Consider the following 15,417-nt stretch of genomic DNA (forward strand, 5'->3'; position numbering starts at 1 on the left):
CCTCCCTCCCTCCCTCCCTCCCTTCCTTCCTTCCTTCCTTCCTTCCTTCCTTCCTTCCTTCCTTCCTTCCTTTTCTTTCTTGACAGGGCCTTGCTTTGTTGCCCAGACTGGAGTGCAGTTGTGCAGTCATATCTCACTGCAGCCTCAAGCTCCTGGGCTCAAGCCATCCTCTCACCTCAGCCTCCTGAGCAGCCAGGATTACAGGAGTGTGCCACTACACCCAGCTAATATTTTTTTAATGTTTTGTAGAGACAGGGTCTCATTATGTTGCCCAGGCTGGTCTCAAACTCCTGGGCTCCGGTGATCCTCCTGCCTTGGCCTTCCAAAGTGTTAGGATGACCAGTGTGAGCCACCATACGTGGCCTATTATTTTTCATCTCTCTCTGTTTGTTCTCGTTCCTGGGAAATTTCCTCAGCTTCATCTTCCAATCCACTTACTGATTTTCCCCTCACATTAAAACAGAGATTTTCTTGTGTTTGTTTTATTTTATTTTTCCTTATCTCTGGGAATATCTGGAGATTTTTTTGGTTTTGAATATTCATTTATCCAATAGCATTTCAAGAGTGTAATTGCCTCTTGTCTCTGGAACTATTATAATATTCATTTGTTCTTTCTTTTTTTTTTTTTTTTTTTTTAATAAGACGGAGTCTTGCCCTGTTGCCAAGGCTGGAGTGCAGTGGAGCAATCTTGGCTCACTGCAACCTCCGCCTTCCAAGTTCAAGTGATTATCCTGCCTCAGCCTCCTGAGCATCTGGGATTATAGGCATGCACCACCACACCCGGCTAATTTTTTTTTTTTTTTCCCCCGAGACGTAGTCTTGCACTGTCACCTGGGCTGGAGTACAATGGCGCAATCTTGGCTCATTGCAACCTCTGCCTCCCAGGTTCATGCAATTCTCCTGTCTCAGCCTCCCAAGTAGCTGGGATTACAGGCACACACCACCAGCTTCAGCTAACTTTTTGTATTTTTAGTAGAGACGGGTTTTCTCCACGTTGGCCAGGCTGGTTTCAAACCCCTGACCTCAGGTGATCCTATCGCCTCGGCCTCCCAAAATGCTAGGATTACAGGTGTGAGCCACACACCCAGCTCATTCTTTCCTTTTTTTATTTCTTCCTTTCTTTCTTTCCCTAGATGTCTATTTTGTCTCTTTTTTCCTGCTTATTTTGGTCTCACTTTTATGTTAGAGACAAACTGTGGGATTATCCTTGGCTTTCTGTTCATATTTAAGATGAGACACTAACAGTTGGTCGGACCTGTATGTGGGGTGGCGCTTGTGACTGAAGGACTTTGCTGTAGGGTGAGGGACCGGGGCCCTGGAGCACTCATTGGAGGATCCTCACTGTCAGTTTTATTAGTTCCTTTCTCCAGAGCTGATCTGTTTCCCCAGAAGTGAATCGCCCCATCTCCTGCCACATCATCAGCTGTAACCCTGGCTGCCAATGTTCAGAGACCTAAGAGAGGGCAGAAGGCCAGAGGTCTGTGTTCTGAGTGAGTTTTGCGTTATCCCTGGGTTTTGAGTGCAGTGCTTCCTCAGCTCCCACCTCTGGGCCAGGTGTTCTGAAATCTAGATTCCTTAACACCTACTGTTCTGTTCCTCTTCTATTCTCTTCATCCTTATGGATTTTTACTTTTTAAATCCTTTACAATCATTTCATTTGGGTTCAGGAAGGGATAGAAATGAATGCAAATATTCCGTTTTCAACTAGAAGTCCTATACATTAATATTTTACTTCAAGAGGTTTAGTTCAAAGCATATTTAGATTAGGAGTAAAAATTGTTCTGTAAGCCCCAGTGAGCCAAACTAGGGGAGACTAAAGGAACCTATTTAGTGAAAAGATTCTATATTCCACTTAAAGGGATCAAATAGCAATTCTAAGTAGACTGTCAAAAGCTAAATATGTATATTGTAATTCCTACAGCAATTTTAAAACTTTCTTTGTAGAATTTCTTTTTTGTATAGAAGAGATAGAAATTTTTTGTAAAGAACTAAAATTAGTATGCTATAGTATATTTCTTTGTATAGAATCACTATATAAAGAAATATATACCTAGAAAATCCTGAAGACAAGGAAAAAAAGTTAAAATAATTTTAAAATAAGAAATATAATCAAAACCCAATAGATAAATTAAAATGGTATACTAAAAATATTCAAATAATCTGCCTGGGCACAGTGGCTCACTCCTGTAATCCCAGCACCTCGAGAAGATGAGGCGGGTGGATCACCCGAGGTCAGGAGTTTGAGACCAGCCTGGCCAACATGGTGAAACCCTGTCACTACTAAAAATACAAAAATTAGCTGGGCATGGTGGTGCATGCCTGTAGTCCTAGCTACCTGGAAGGCCAGGACAGGAGAATCACTTGAACCCAAGAGGCAGAGGTTGCAGTGAGCTGACACCATGGCACTGCACTCCAGCCTGGGTGACAGAACGAGAATCCATCTCAAAACAAAATCAAATAGTATTCAAATTATCTAAGAGAGGATAAGAAAGGGCCAACAGAAACAACAAATAGCGGGAACAAACAGAAAACAATTCAATGGTGAACCTAAATTCAAGCATATTAATAATCACGTTAAGTGTAAATAGTCTAAATACACCAATTAAAAGACAATTTTTAATTTTAATTTTAATTTTTAATTTTGTTTATTTATTTTTGAGACAAAGTCTCGCTCTGTCACCCAGGTTGGAGTGCAATGGCACGATCTCGGCTCACTGCAACCTCTACCTCCCCGGTTCAAGCGATTCTCCTGTCTCAGCCTCCTGAGTAGCCAGGATTACAGGCACACGCCACCATACCCAGCTAATTTTTTGTATTTTTAGTAGAGATGGGGTTTCACCATGTTGGCCAGGCTGGTCTCGAACTCCTGACCTGAAGTGATCTGCCTGCCTTGGCCTCCCAAAGTGTTGGGATTACAGGTGTGAGCCACCGCACGTGGCCTTAATTTTTATTTGATTATTATTTTTTGAGACTGGGTCTCATTCTGTCACCCAGGCTGGAGTGCAGTGGTGTGATCATGGCTCAATATAGCCTTGACTTCCCAGGCTCCAGCAATCCTCCCATCTCAGCCTCCTGAGGTGCTGGGACCACAGGTGTACACCATCATGCCCAGCTAATTTTTGTATTTTTGGTAGAGATGGAGTTTCACCATGTTGCTCAGGCTGGTCTCAAACTCTTAAGTTCAAGTGATTCACCTGCCTCACCCTCCCAAAGTGCTGGGATTGCAGGCATGAGTCACCATGCCCAGCCAGAAATTGTTAAATGGAATTTTTTAAAAAACTCAACTATGTGATGTCTATAAGAAAATCCACTTTATATATAATGATATAGGTATGTTAAAAGTATAAAGATGGAGCCAGGTGCAGTGGCTCATGCCCATAATCCCAGCACTTTGGGAGGCCGAGGCAGGCAGATCACTTCAGGTCAGGAGTTCAAGACCAGCCTGGCCAACATGGCAAAAGCCCATCTCTACTAAAAGTACAAAAATTAGCCAGGCATGGTGGCACACACCTGTAGTCCCAGCTACTTGGGAGGCTGAGGCAGGAGAATCACTTGAACCTGGGAGGTGGAGATTGCAGTGACCTGAGATCATGCCACTGCATTCCAGCCTGGGTGACAGAGCAAGACTCCGTCTCAAAAAAAAAAAAAAAAGAAAAGAAAGGAAAAGAAAAGAAAATTACCACAGATATAAACACAAGCAACACCATCAACCAACTGGATCTAATTGACATTCCTGGAATATTCTACCCAAGATCAACAGAATATACATTCTTTTCAAGTGCCCTGGGTCATAAACCAAATCTCAACAAATTTAAAAGAAATTAAATCATACAAAATTATTCCTTGACCACAAAGGAATTAAACTAGAAATCAGCAGAAAAGTATCTGGAAAATCTCCAAGTGCTTGAAAGTTACACAACACACTTCTAAATAATCCGTGAATCAAAGTGGAAGTTTTGGCCGGGCACAGTGGCTCACACCTGTAATCCCAGCACTTCGGGAGGTCAAGGTAGGAGAATCATTTGAGGCTTGGAGTTTGAGATGAGCCTGGGCAACACAGCAAGATGCCATCTCTACAAAGAATAAAAATTAAAAACAAAATAAAAAAGGTGAAAGGGGTCTCCCGCACCCCTTTCTATTTCTTCTTTTCTTCTCTCTCTTTTTTTTTTTTTTTTTTTTTTTTTTTTAAGACATAGGTCTTGCTCTGTCGCCCCAGGCTGGAGTGCAATGGTGTGATCTTAGCTCACTGCAACCTCTGCCTCAGGTTCAAGTGATTCTCATGCCTCAGCCTCCCGAGTAGCTGGGATTACAGGCATGCTCCACCACACCTGGCTAATTTTTGTATTTTTAGTGGAAATGGGATTTCACCACATTGGCCAGGCTGGTCTCAAACTCCGGGCCTCATGTGATTTGCCTGCCTCGGCCTCTCAAAGTGTTGGAATTACAGGCATGAGCCACCGCACCCAGCCAAAAAGTGAAAGTTTGGATGGAAATAGGAAAATATTTAAACTGAATGAAAATAAAAGTACAACATATAAAATTTGTGAGATGCAGGTAAAAGTACTTATCAAATGCTTATCTTAGCAGAGAAAAAAAAGCTATACTTCCACCCTAAGAAACTATCATAAGAACAAAATAAACTCAAAGCAAGCAGAAGCAAAAAAATTACAACTTTAAGAGCAGAACTTGGCCAGGTGTGGTGGCTCAGGCCTGTAATCCCAGCACTGTGGGAGGCCAAGGCGGGTGGATCACTTGAGGTCAGGAGTTCAAGACCAGCCTGGCCAACACAGTGAAACCATGTCTCTACTAAAAATACAAAAATTAGCTCAATGTGGCAGCACACACCTATATCACAGCTACCAGGGAGGCTAAGGCAGGAGAATCACTTGGACCTGGGAGGCAGAGTGAGCTAAGATCATGCCACTGCACTCCAGCCTGGGTGACAGAGTGAGACTCCATCTCAAAAACAAACAAACAAACAAAAAATTAACAACAACAACAAAAAACAAAAACATTAAGAGCAGAAATTAATAAATGGAAGTGGAAATACGGCTGGGTGCAGGGGCTTATGCCTGTAATCCCAGCACTTTGGGAGGTTGAGGTGGGAGAATCACTTGAGCCCAGGCATTTGAGACCAGCCTGGGCAATACAGCAAGACCCTGTCTCTACATAATTAAAATTTAAATTAAAAAAAAAAGTCTGGCCACAGTGGCTCATGCTTGTAATCCCAGCACTTTGGGAAGCCAAAGTGGATGAATTGCTTGAACTCAGGAGTTTGAGACCACCCTAGGCAACATGGTGAAACCCTGGCTCTACAAAAAAATACAAAAATTGGCTGGCATGGTGGCACACCCCTGTGGTCCCAGCTATTCAGGAGGCTGAGGTGTGATGATCACTTGAGCCGGGAGGTGGAAGTTGCAGTGCATTCCAGACTGAGTGACAGAGACCCTATTTTAAAAAAGAAGGAAGGAAAGAAAGAAAAAAAAGAAAGAAAGAAAGAGACAGAGAGAGAGAGAGAGAGAGAGAAAGAAAGAAAGAAAGAAAGAAAGAAAGAAAGAAAGAAAGAAAGAAAGAAAGAAAGAAAGGAAGGAAGGAAGGAAGGAAGGAGGAGGGAGGGAGGGAGGGAGGAGTAAAAGAATAGAGAAAACCAATAAACCCAAAAGCTGGTTCTTTGAAACGATCAATTAAAACTGCTAGCTATACTGACAAAGAAAAAGAGGGAAGACAGAAATTACCAATATCAGAAGGAAAGAGTGTATATAATAAAGACCTCACAGATGTTAAAAGGATAATAAGGAAATATTACAAATAACTCTGTGCACGTTAGTTTGACAATTTAGATGAAATGGACCAATTCCTTAAAGCCACAAACTACCAAAACACACCCAAGAAGAAATAGACAGAATAAACAGTCCCGTATCTGTTGAAGAAATTGAATTCATAGCTAAAATCCTTCCAAAAAACAAAACTTAGGTCCAGATGGTTTTCCTGGTGAATTCTACCAAACATTTCAAGAAAATATAACACCAGTTCTTCACAATCTCTTTCAGAAAACAGATCAGGGAACACTTCCTAACTAATTTTGTGAGCCCAGCATTACCCCAATACCAATGAATCTGACGGATTGCTGTTTATTAGTAATGCCTACAACTGACCACATATCACAAAATCCACATGCAAAAGGTACAGCAGTGCTTTAATTCCAAGGCAGAGCAGCACAGGCCCACTCTCCCTGTGTGTTGTGTGTCTTCCAAGGATCTTCAGAGAAGGATATATTCTTCTGGTTTCTGCCAACATCCTCAGGAAGGAGTAAACATGAAGGTCAGGAATCACCATATGTAAGATACTGGCTTCTTCTTCTTTAGCACAGCCTGTTTCCAAACCTTGTTCCAGGTCCCCTGACTTCAGCTTGGCCTTCTGAGACTCTTAGCCCATTTCTGACGTTCGTAAGTCTCCCAGAACTCCCTAAAACCTTTCTTTCTTTCTTTTTTAAATCATACTTCAAGTTCTGGGATACATGTGCAGAACGCGCAGGTTTGTTACATAGGTATACATGTGTCATGGTGGTTTGCTGCACCTATCAACCCAGCATCTACATTAGGTATTTCTCCTAATGCTATCCCTCCCCTAGCCTCCCACCCACTAACAGGCCCCAGTGTGTGACGTTCCCCTCCCTGTGTCTGTGTGTTCTCATTGTTCAACCGCCACTTATGAGTGAGTACATTCAGTGTTTGGTTTTCTGTTCCTGTGTTAGTTCACTGAGAATGATGGTTTCCAGCTTCATCCATGTCCCTGCAAAGGACATGAATTCATCCTTTTTTATGGCTACATAGTATTCCATGCTGTATATGTGCCACATTTTCTTTTTCTTTCTTTTTTTGAGACAGAGTATCTCTCTGTCGCCCAGGCTGGAGTGCAGTGGCACAATCTCGGCTCACTGCAACTTCCACCTCCCTGGTTCAAGCAATTCTTCTGCCTCAGCCTCCTGAGTAGCTGGTGCACGCCACCATGCCTGATTAATTTTTGTATTTTCGATAGAGACGGAGTTTCACCATGTTGGCCAGGCTGGTCTCGATCTTCTGACCTGTGATCCACCTGCCTCGGCCTCCAAAAGTGCTGGGATTACAGGCATGAGCCACCGCGCCTGATCCCACATTTTCTTTATCCAGTCTATCATTGATGGGCATTTGGGTCGGTTCCAAGTCTTTGCTACTATGAATAGTGCTGCAATAACTTTCTTTCTTTTTTTAACTTTCCTGATACTGAATGAGCAAAGAAATTTAGCTTCTTTTAGTCTCAGAGCCTCGTTGCAACCCAAATGTTCATTATATGTCTTCCCGGGCGCAGAGCACTTTGCCCCTAGGAGAAGAAGCCTTCCCTTCCCCGGAACACAGAAATAGCCGAAGCCACTTTTAGTTTTTTGTTCTATTTTTGCTTTTTGTTTTGTTTTGATTTTTTCTTCCTGTCTAATTTCAGTAATAGCAGAAAGACATCCAATATAAAGTCCATGAACCATTTATAGAAAATTAAAGTGCACATCATGACAGCCAGCGTTGTCTTTCGCTGGAGTTCTGCTCCAGGTGTATAATTGCATGTCATTAACTTTCTGTAGTTCACTAATTCACAAACATACCTTTTTTTAACCATCCCCTCCCTTAACAAATTTAAATTTACATAATTGAGGCTGGGTGCAGTGGCTCACACCTGTCATCCCAGCACTTTGGGAGACTGAGGTGGACGGATCACTTGAGGTCAGGAGTTCAAGACCAGCCTAGCCAACACAGTGAAACCCTGTTTCTACTAAAAATACAAAAAAAAAAAAAAAAAAATTAGCTGGGCGTGGTGGCACATGCCTGTAATCTCAGCTACTCAGGAGGCTGAGGCACGAGAATAGCTTGAACCTGGGAAGTCAAGGCTGCAGTGAGCTGAGATCATACCACTGTACTCCAGCCTGGGCAACAGGTGAGACTGTCTCAAAAAATAAAAAATAAAAAAATACTTAATTGAATTCACAAAACAAATTTAATTTCTATGTAGATGAAGACAGACAAATGCAAAGAAAAATATTCTATGAAGTATTCTTTGGTTTTATAACAAAAAAGGCAAACAGATACTTTTTACATTCTTCTTGTCTTAATGTAATACACAGGACCATACCCACCTCTTTATTTGAGAAAGTATTTGAACAGTTTCTATTCTGGAGGATTAGAGATTTCCTTGAAGCCATGACTACCCTACAACTTTACACTGTGGTGGGCAGCAAAGATGATATTGTGCCTGATCCCAAAGAGGAGACACAAGCCTTTCCAGAAATGTCTACACCAAAGACACACACCAAAAATAGTTTACTAATGTATATTCTCAGCTTGAGTATTTTGTCTGCTTCCACTTCTAGACTTAAGAAAAGGCCGCATTCCTCACCCTCCTTCCTCCAGCATTTGCTTCATGCAGTTAAAATGGAATGAATGACTTTAGTTAAAGCATAGAAAGAGTCTCACTAAGGAGATACTAATTTTAGCTGTTTTCACAAAGCTCTCAGAAACTCCAGCAGGGGGCTCATTCATTCCTGCTGAGCTGCTACAGACCCTGAGATTATGTTGTCTACATCAGCCTTAGAAATTTCCCACAGGCAACACTTCCCCCACACCCGCGAAATTCATACACCAGTTACAGTGGGAGGGCAACTGTATAGGTCACTACAAACGGAACCATTAGTTTCATCTCCATGTTCCCCACAAACATTTAAAATAAAATCAAGGCCAAGTGCAGTGACCCACACTTGTAATCCCAGCACTTTGGGAGGCTGAGGCAGGCAGACCACTTGAGGTCAGGAGTTCGAGACCAGCCTGGCCAACATGGTGAAATCTTGTCTCTACTAAAAATACAAAAATTAGCCAGGTGTGGTGGTGCATGCCTGTAGTCCCAGCTACTCAGGAGGCTGAGGAGGAGGGATGGCTTGAACCCAGGAGGCAGAGGTTGCAGAGAGCTGAGATTGTGCCACTGCACTCCAGCCTGGGTAACAGAGTGAGACTCTGTCTCAAAAATGAAATAAAATAAAAACAAGTGGGGCAGGTGGAGCTCCCTTAATTCCTCCCTAGGAAATTCTGTAAAGGCAGAGTAAAATTTAGAAAATCAAATGGGGGCAGTGGCTCACACCTGTAATTCCACACTTTGGGAAGCCGAGGCAGGTGGATAACCTGAAGTCAGGAGTTCAAGACCAGCCTGACCAACATGGTGAAACCCCATCTCTACTGAAAATACAAAATTAGCTGGGCATGGTGGCACATGCCTGTAATCCCAGCTATTCAGGAGGCTGAGGCAGGAGAATTGCTTGAACCCAGGAGGAGGAGGTTGCAGTGAGCCAAAGATCATGCATTGTACTCCAGCCTGGGCAACAAGAGTGAAACTCTGTCTCAAAAATTTTTTTAAATTTAAAAAAAGAAAATCAAACTGGACATCCAAATGATAATTAACTTACATATGTTCATTCATTACCATTGCTGTTACCAGAAAATGGGTTTTGTCCCAGACTCCAAGAGTGGGCTCTTAGATTTCAGTTTCTTGGGAAAGAATTCAGGGCAAGTTGCAGAGTACAGTGAAGTTAAGATAGTCTGTTAGAGACTATTATGGAGTAGGGCTTCCTCAGAAAGCAAAAGAAGGAATGCCCCTACTTTAAAAACTTTATTTATTTATTTATTTAGATACAAGATCTCACTCTGTCACCGAGGCTGGAGTACAGTGGCACTATCATGGCTTACTATAACCTCAACTTCCTAGGCTCAGTTGATCCTTCCACCTCTGCCTCCCAAGTAGCTGAGCTACAGGTACATACCACCATGCCTGGCTAATTTTTGTATCTTTTGTAAAGACAAGGTTTTTTCATATTGACCAGGCTGGTCTTCAACTCCTGAGCTGAAGAGATCCATCCATCTCAGCCTCCCAAAGTGCTGGGATTACAGGCGTGAGCCACCATGCCTGGTCAAGAATGCCTCACCTTAAACATAGTGCTTGCTTATATAGGTTGTTAAGAATAGCATACTTCATTACAAAGACTTTTGATCAGCTTGTGACGGGCTATTAGTATTGTTATTTTCCTATGTTACTACTGATTTCCACAAGAATTTATACGTGTACTATTATCTTTAAAGTAAAACCTATTCTTAAACTAAGAATGCTTTTTGTTCTTGAAATATTGGGACGTTTCCATAAGTTCTGGGTCTTTATTTGGTAAGTTAGCATCATTAACTCATCCCCTCAGCCATAAATATCTTGTGACCAACAGTGCCAACCCCCTGGGAATGCTGCCCAGCAGGATTGGCTTTACTTAGCCTTTATTCAAGATGGAGTCTCTCTGGTCAGGACATCTCTGACACTATTAACCTTCTATCTCAATGTCTTTCCCTCTCTCACCACGCAACCTTAGATAATTAATTTGTTAATTACCAATCTTATAAATGAAACAATGCTGACCAAGGCAAATGGCTGGCCTGGATGTTCCCAAGGATGTATTGCAGGTGGCAGGAAGGACGATGGACCCAGCATCCACTTTACCCAGGAATGATCATAAAACAATTTGCACCATGGTACTGGGGGCCAGAAGGCCAGAAGAGAGCCATGTGATCAAAATAATCTTTCCCAGGCCGGGCGCGGTAGCTCATACCTGTAATCCCAGCACTTTGGGAGGCCAAGGCAGGTGGATCACTTGTGGCCAGGAGTTCAAGACCAGCCTAACTAACACGGCAAAACCCTGTCTCTACTAAAAATACAAAAATCAGCCAGGCGTGATGGCGTGCACCTGTAATCCCAGCTACTTGGGAGGCTGTGGCACGAGAATCACTTGAACCTGGGAGGTGGAGGTTGCAGTGAGGCAAGATGGTGCCACTGCACTTCAGCCTGGGCAACAGAGTGAAACTCTGCCTCAAAATAATAAAAATAATAATAGTAATCTTTCCCACAGGTAAAATATTTTCAAGCTGAAGGAGTGGAAGTACTAGCTAGTCATATATATAGACCATCAAAGAATAAGGATGAGCTTCCGGAAGCGAATTCTGGCAGCTGGGCTCACCTGCTACTCCCTGGGAGCTTTTTGATGTCTTTATTATTATTATTATTATTATTATTATTCTTTAATTTTCTGTCCTGAATAGCTGGGACTACAGGTGCACACCACTACATATGGCTATTTTTTTTTTTTTTTTTTTTCAGTATAGACAGGGTCTTGCCCAGGCTGGTCTCAAACTCCTGAGCTCAAATAATCCTCCCGCCTCAGTCTCTCAAAGTGCTGGGATTACAGGTATGAGCCACCGTGCCTGGCTGAGATTTCATCAAGCTACTTAGAACATCATGCAACTTAGAATTTATGAATTGTTTATTTCTGGAATTTTCCATTTAGTATTTTTGGACCTTGGGGCCTAACCAACATGGCAAACCCTGTCTCTACTAAAAACACAAAAATCAGCTGGACGTGATGGTGCGCACCTGTAATCCCAGCTACTTGGGAGGCTGTGGCACGAGAATCACTTGAACCTGGGAGGTAGAGGTTGCAGTGAGGCAAGAGGGTTACTGAAACCTCAGAAAGCAAAACTGTGGATAAGGGAGGATTACTATACTGCCATAAAGTTGCATTTTTAAAATAATTTCAAACATTGTATCCAAGTAATATGTGTATTCAATTAAAATTTCATCCCTTCAACGTTTTATAAGTAATTCAAATACCAGAGTGGTAACTATCTTCTAAGAATATTAACTACAATCCCAATCACTGTTTTTCAAAAAGATGTTGTCAGTCCTGCTCCTGAGATTTCTCTCCAACAGGTCTCCTCCTCCCATTCCGACTGCCCCAACCCAGCCAGGCCCTTACCTCGCACTGCTCCGGGACACCAGCCTCCAATCTGAGGGTTTCCTGGTGTCTGGGCTTCCATGCAGCTGTCAGAGTGTTCTTCCTGAAAAGAAACTCCATCCATGCCATTTTCTGAGCAACACGCTTTACTGGGTTGTCCTGTAGCCTTCAGGATAAAGTACAAATTCCTAAGCATGACACCTCGGATGAAGTATTTTCCAGTCTGTCCCCTCCTTCCCAGATTACCACCTGCCCCTTTGACCCTGCCCTTTGGTCATCAGCTACAATCAGCTGCTCTCTCCAGCAAGCCTCACTAGCTCTCCAAACCTTCGCCCATGATGCTGTGTGCGTGGACTGCCCTTCCTCCTGTTCCCCTGCCTACAAGATCCGATGTGCCCTTCAGCCTCCAATGTTACTTCACCAAAATCTTCCCTTTGAATTACGAATGCAGCTGGCTGCAAACTCCTCCAAGTGACCAGAGTGTCCTATAATCACCTCTATTATAGCATCTTTGATTTAGGGGGTGATTTTTCTTTTTTTCTTTTCTTTTCTTTTCTTTTATTTTCTTTTTTTTTTTTTTTTTTTTTTTTTTTTTTTTTTTTTTTTTTTTTTTTTTTTTCATTTCTGAATTCCCTAAGAGAATGTGAATTCCTGGAATCCTAGGAATTCTCATCTGATTTTATTCCCAACATCTAGCACCATGCAAAGCAAAAGTAGGTACCCAATAACTGCTTTTGGAATGAATGAATGAATCAATGAATGGTACCATGCAACTGCCAAAGTGCTTTCTGCAAAGCAACTCTGACCTTGTTGCTCTCTGAGCTGTGCTCCTTCCTGGGTGATGAGGTAACACTGGAAGCTATTAACAGATAAGAAAGAGAAAAAAAAAAGGAGGGGAGAGATCTCTGGGGCTCTGACAAATTACTTATTTTCACTGAGTTTCTGTTTCCTCATTTGTAAAACAAAAGTGCTGCCCGGATGAGCTCTGAAGGCATCTTCCAGTTCTCAAATTCCAGCCTGCTTGGCTCCAGAACAACTTTCCTAGAGTCTCTGGCAGCTATAACCCAAGTCTTAGCACCATCTAGTGATAAACAGGCACACAGCTGGGAGGGAAGGCCGGGGAGTGGGGAGGGCGGATAAGAGAAGGAATGCCAACCTTAATTATATTATGAGCTGGCAAGGAATTAGGTCAAACCTGCAAATATGAAGTTAAACTAAGAGGCCTAACTTTATCCTGGGGATGGAATAACTAATTAGCTTCAGAACATGGATGAAGTAGACAATTATAGAATGCCTGAGACATGGAAAAGGCAATAAAACAATTCCTGTGTACCCTGGCCCTCTGCTTCTTTTATGAATTTACTGCTTGTTACTGTAATTAAATAGTTTTCTTGGGAGGACATGTGCTTTTGAAGGGGCCTATGGCACGGGACTCTAATAACTCAATAAAACCACAAATTTATTAAGAATATATATGCATTTTTCAAATTTTGTCTTATTTATTTATTTATTTATTTATTTGAGACAGGGTCTTGCTCTGTTGTCCAGGCCGGAGTGCAGTGCCATGATCATGGCTCACTGCAACCTCGAACCCCTGGGCTCAAGCGATTCTCCCAGCTCAGCCTCCTGAGTAGCGAGGACTACAGGGATGTGCCACCATGCCCAGCTAATTTTAAAATTTTCAGCCAGGCACAGTGGCTCACGGCTGTAAATCTCAGCATTTTTGGAGGCTGAGGCAGGTGGATCACGAGGTCAGGAGTTTGAGACCAGCCTGGCCAGCATGGTGAAACCCCATCTCTACTAAAAATACAAAAATTAGCTGGACATGGTGGTATGTGCCTGTAATCCCAGCTACTCAGGAGGCTGAGGTAGGAGACTCTTACCCCGGGAAATGGAGGTTGCAGTGAGCCGAGATCCCGCCACTGCACTCCAGCCTGGGCGACAGAGCGAGACACTGTCTCAAAAAAGAAAAAAAAAAAAATTCTTTTTTTCAATAGAGATTGGGGTGGGGGAGGTCTCACTATGTTTTGCCCAGGCTGGTCTTGAACTCCTGGCCTCAAGCGATTCTCCCACCTTGGCCTCCCAAAGTGCTGGAATTACAGGTGTGAGCCCTGAGTTCAACCTCTTTACCTTTACTGGAGTATAATAAGACCAAAATATGACTAATTAACACTATAGGAAATAAGGATAATTCTGAGAGAAGCAGCAAAACAGTAATAAAATACTAGTGTCCACATTCTTTTCTTTAAAACCTACAGACCTACACATTTTTATTAACCTAATATTTGCTAAATGACTTTCTAGTTGCCAAAAAACAAGAATCAACAAATCAACTGAACAAATGACAAAAGATAAAGAAACAATTGAGCATTGAGTAACAGAAACTATGTTGAGATTTTGCTATAATCTGTCCCCAGGGTTGTCCTGAGACCATTTTCTGGACAAAGCACACATGTAAAGGGGTAGGTACTTTATAGATACTTTGAGCAATAAGGGCCCTTAGACCAGGTATGGTGGCTCACGCCTGTAATCCCAGAACTTTGAGAGGCTCAGGTGGGAGGATCGCTTGAAGCCAGGAATTTGAGACCAGCCTGGACGACAAAACAAGACCACATTTCTATAATTTTTTTTTTTTTTTTGCCAGGCATGGTGGTATGCACCTGTAGTTCCAGCTACTCAGAAGGCTGAGGTGGGAAGATCGCTTCAGCGCAGGAGGGTGAGGCTACAGTGAGCTATGTATGATTGCACCATTGCACTCCAGCCCTGGTGACAGAATAAGACACTATCTCAAAATAATAATAATAAAATAGGTTGGGCGCAGTGGCTCACGCCTGTAATCCCAGCACTTTGGGAGACCAAGGTGGGTGGGTCACCTGAGGTTAGGAGTTCGAGACCAGCCTGACCAATATGATGAAACCCCGTCTCTACTAAAAATACAAAAATTAGCTGGGCACAGTGGCACATGCCTGTTGTCCCAGCTACTAGGGAGGCTGAGACAAGATAATTGCTTGAACCCGGGAGGCAGAGATTGCAGTGAGCCGAGATCATGCCACTGCACTCCAGCCTGAGTGACAGAGCGAGACTCCGTCTCAAATAATAATAACAATAACAATAATAATAATAATATAAGGGCCTGTGAGTGGGGAGCAAGTGAAATCAGTCCTACATTTAGGCCATTTCTAAAGTGAGATTCCATTGTAATGCATAATTACACTTGCAAGTCATAATAACCTATGTCTGCATGTACATTACCTTATAAACCTGTTCTTACTCATCATACCTCTTTGGAGTCTAATGGAATCTGTGTAACCATTTATTGACTGATACATTATATATGCAGTAATGATTATTGCATAACCCCAAGAACACAGAGAGTATAAACCTGAAACTGGACCATTTCACTGCAGTGCCGTATTTTCCAAACCCAAAATAAGGCCACTTGTACTGACAAGAATGTGCATACAGCAAAAGGAAAATGAGGTCTGATAACACACAGCGCCTCCGGGTGATTTCTCTCTTGGCACATTTATAACCTAGAAGTGTTTGAAAAGGAAGAAACTGCAGAGGGAAAAGCAAGT

The 15,417-nt window shown here is 42.5% G+C and overlaps 1 protein-coding gene across 8 annotated transcripts in view; it reads right to left on the minus strand.

Moving 5' to 3' along the window:
- The window catches only part of KIFC3 (kinesin family member C3), a 106,456-nt gene extending 94,370 nt beyond the window's left edge, over positions 1 to 12,086 (minus strand). For all 8 annotated transcript variants that reach the window (XM_017878897.1, XM_017878898.1, XM_017878894.1 and 5 more), the window contains exon 1: positions 11,861 to 12,086. In XM_017878897.1, the coding sequence (XP_017734386.1) occupies positions 11,861 to 11,968 (108 nt within the window). In that variant the 5' untranslated portion in view covers positions 11,969 to 12,086. The remainder of the gene's footprint in view (positions 1 to 11,860) is intronic.
- Between the last annotated feature and the right edge of the window lie 3,331 nt (positions 12,087 to 15,417).

The sequence above is a fragment of the Rhinopithecus bieti genome, unplaced genomic scaffold, assembly GCF_001698545.2.
Source record: "Rhinopithecus bieti isolate Rb0 unplaced genomic scaffold, ASM169854v2 scaffold_11161, whole genome shotgun sequence".
Classification (NCBI taxonomy): Eukaryota; Metazoa; Chordata; class Mammalia; order Primates; family Cercopithecidae; genus Rhinopithecus; species Rhinopithecus bieti.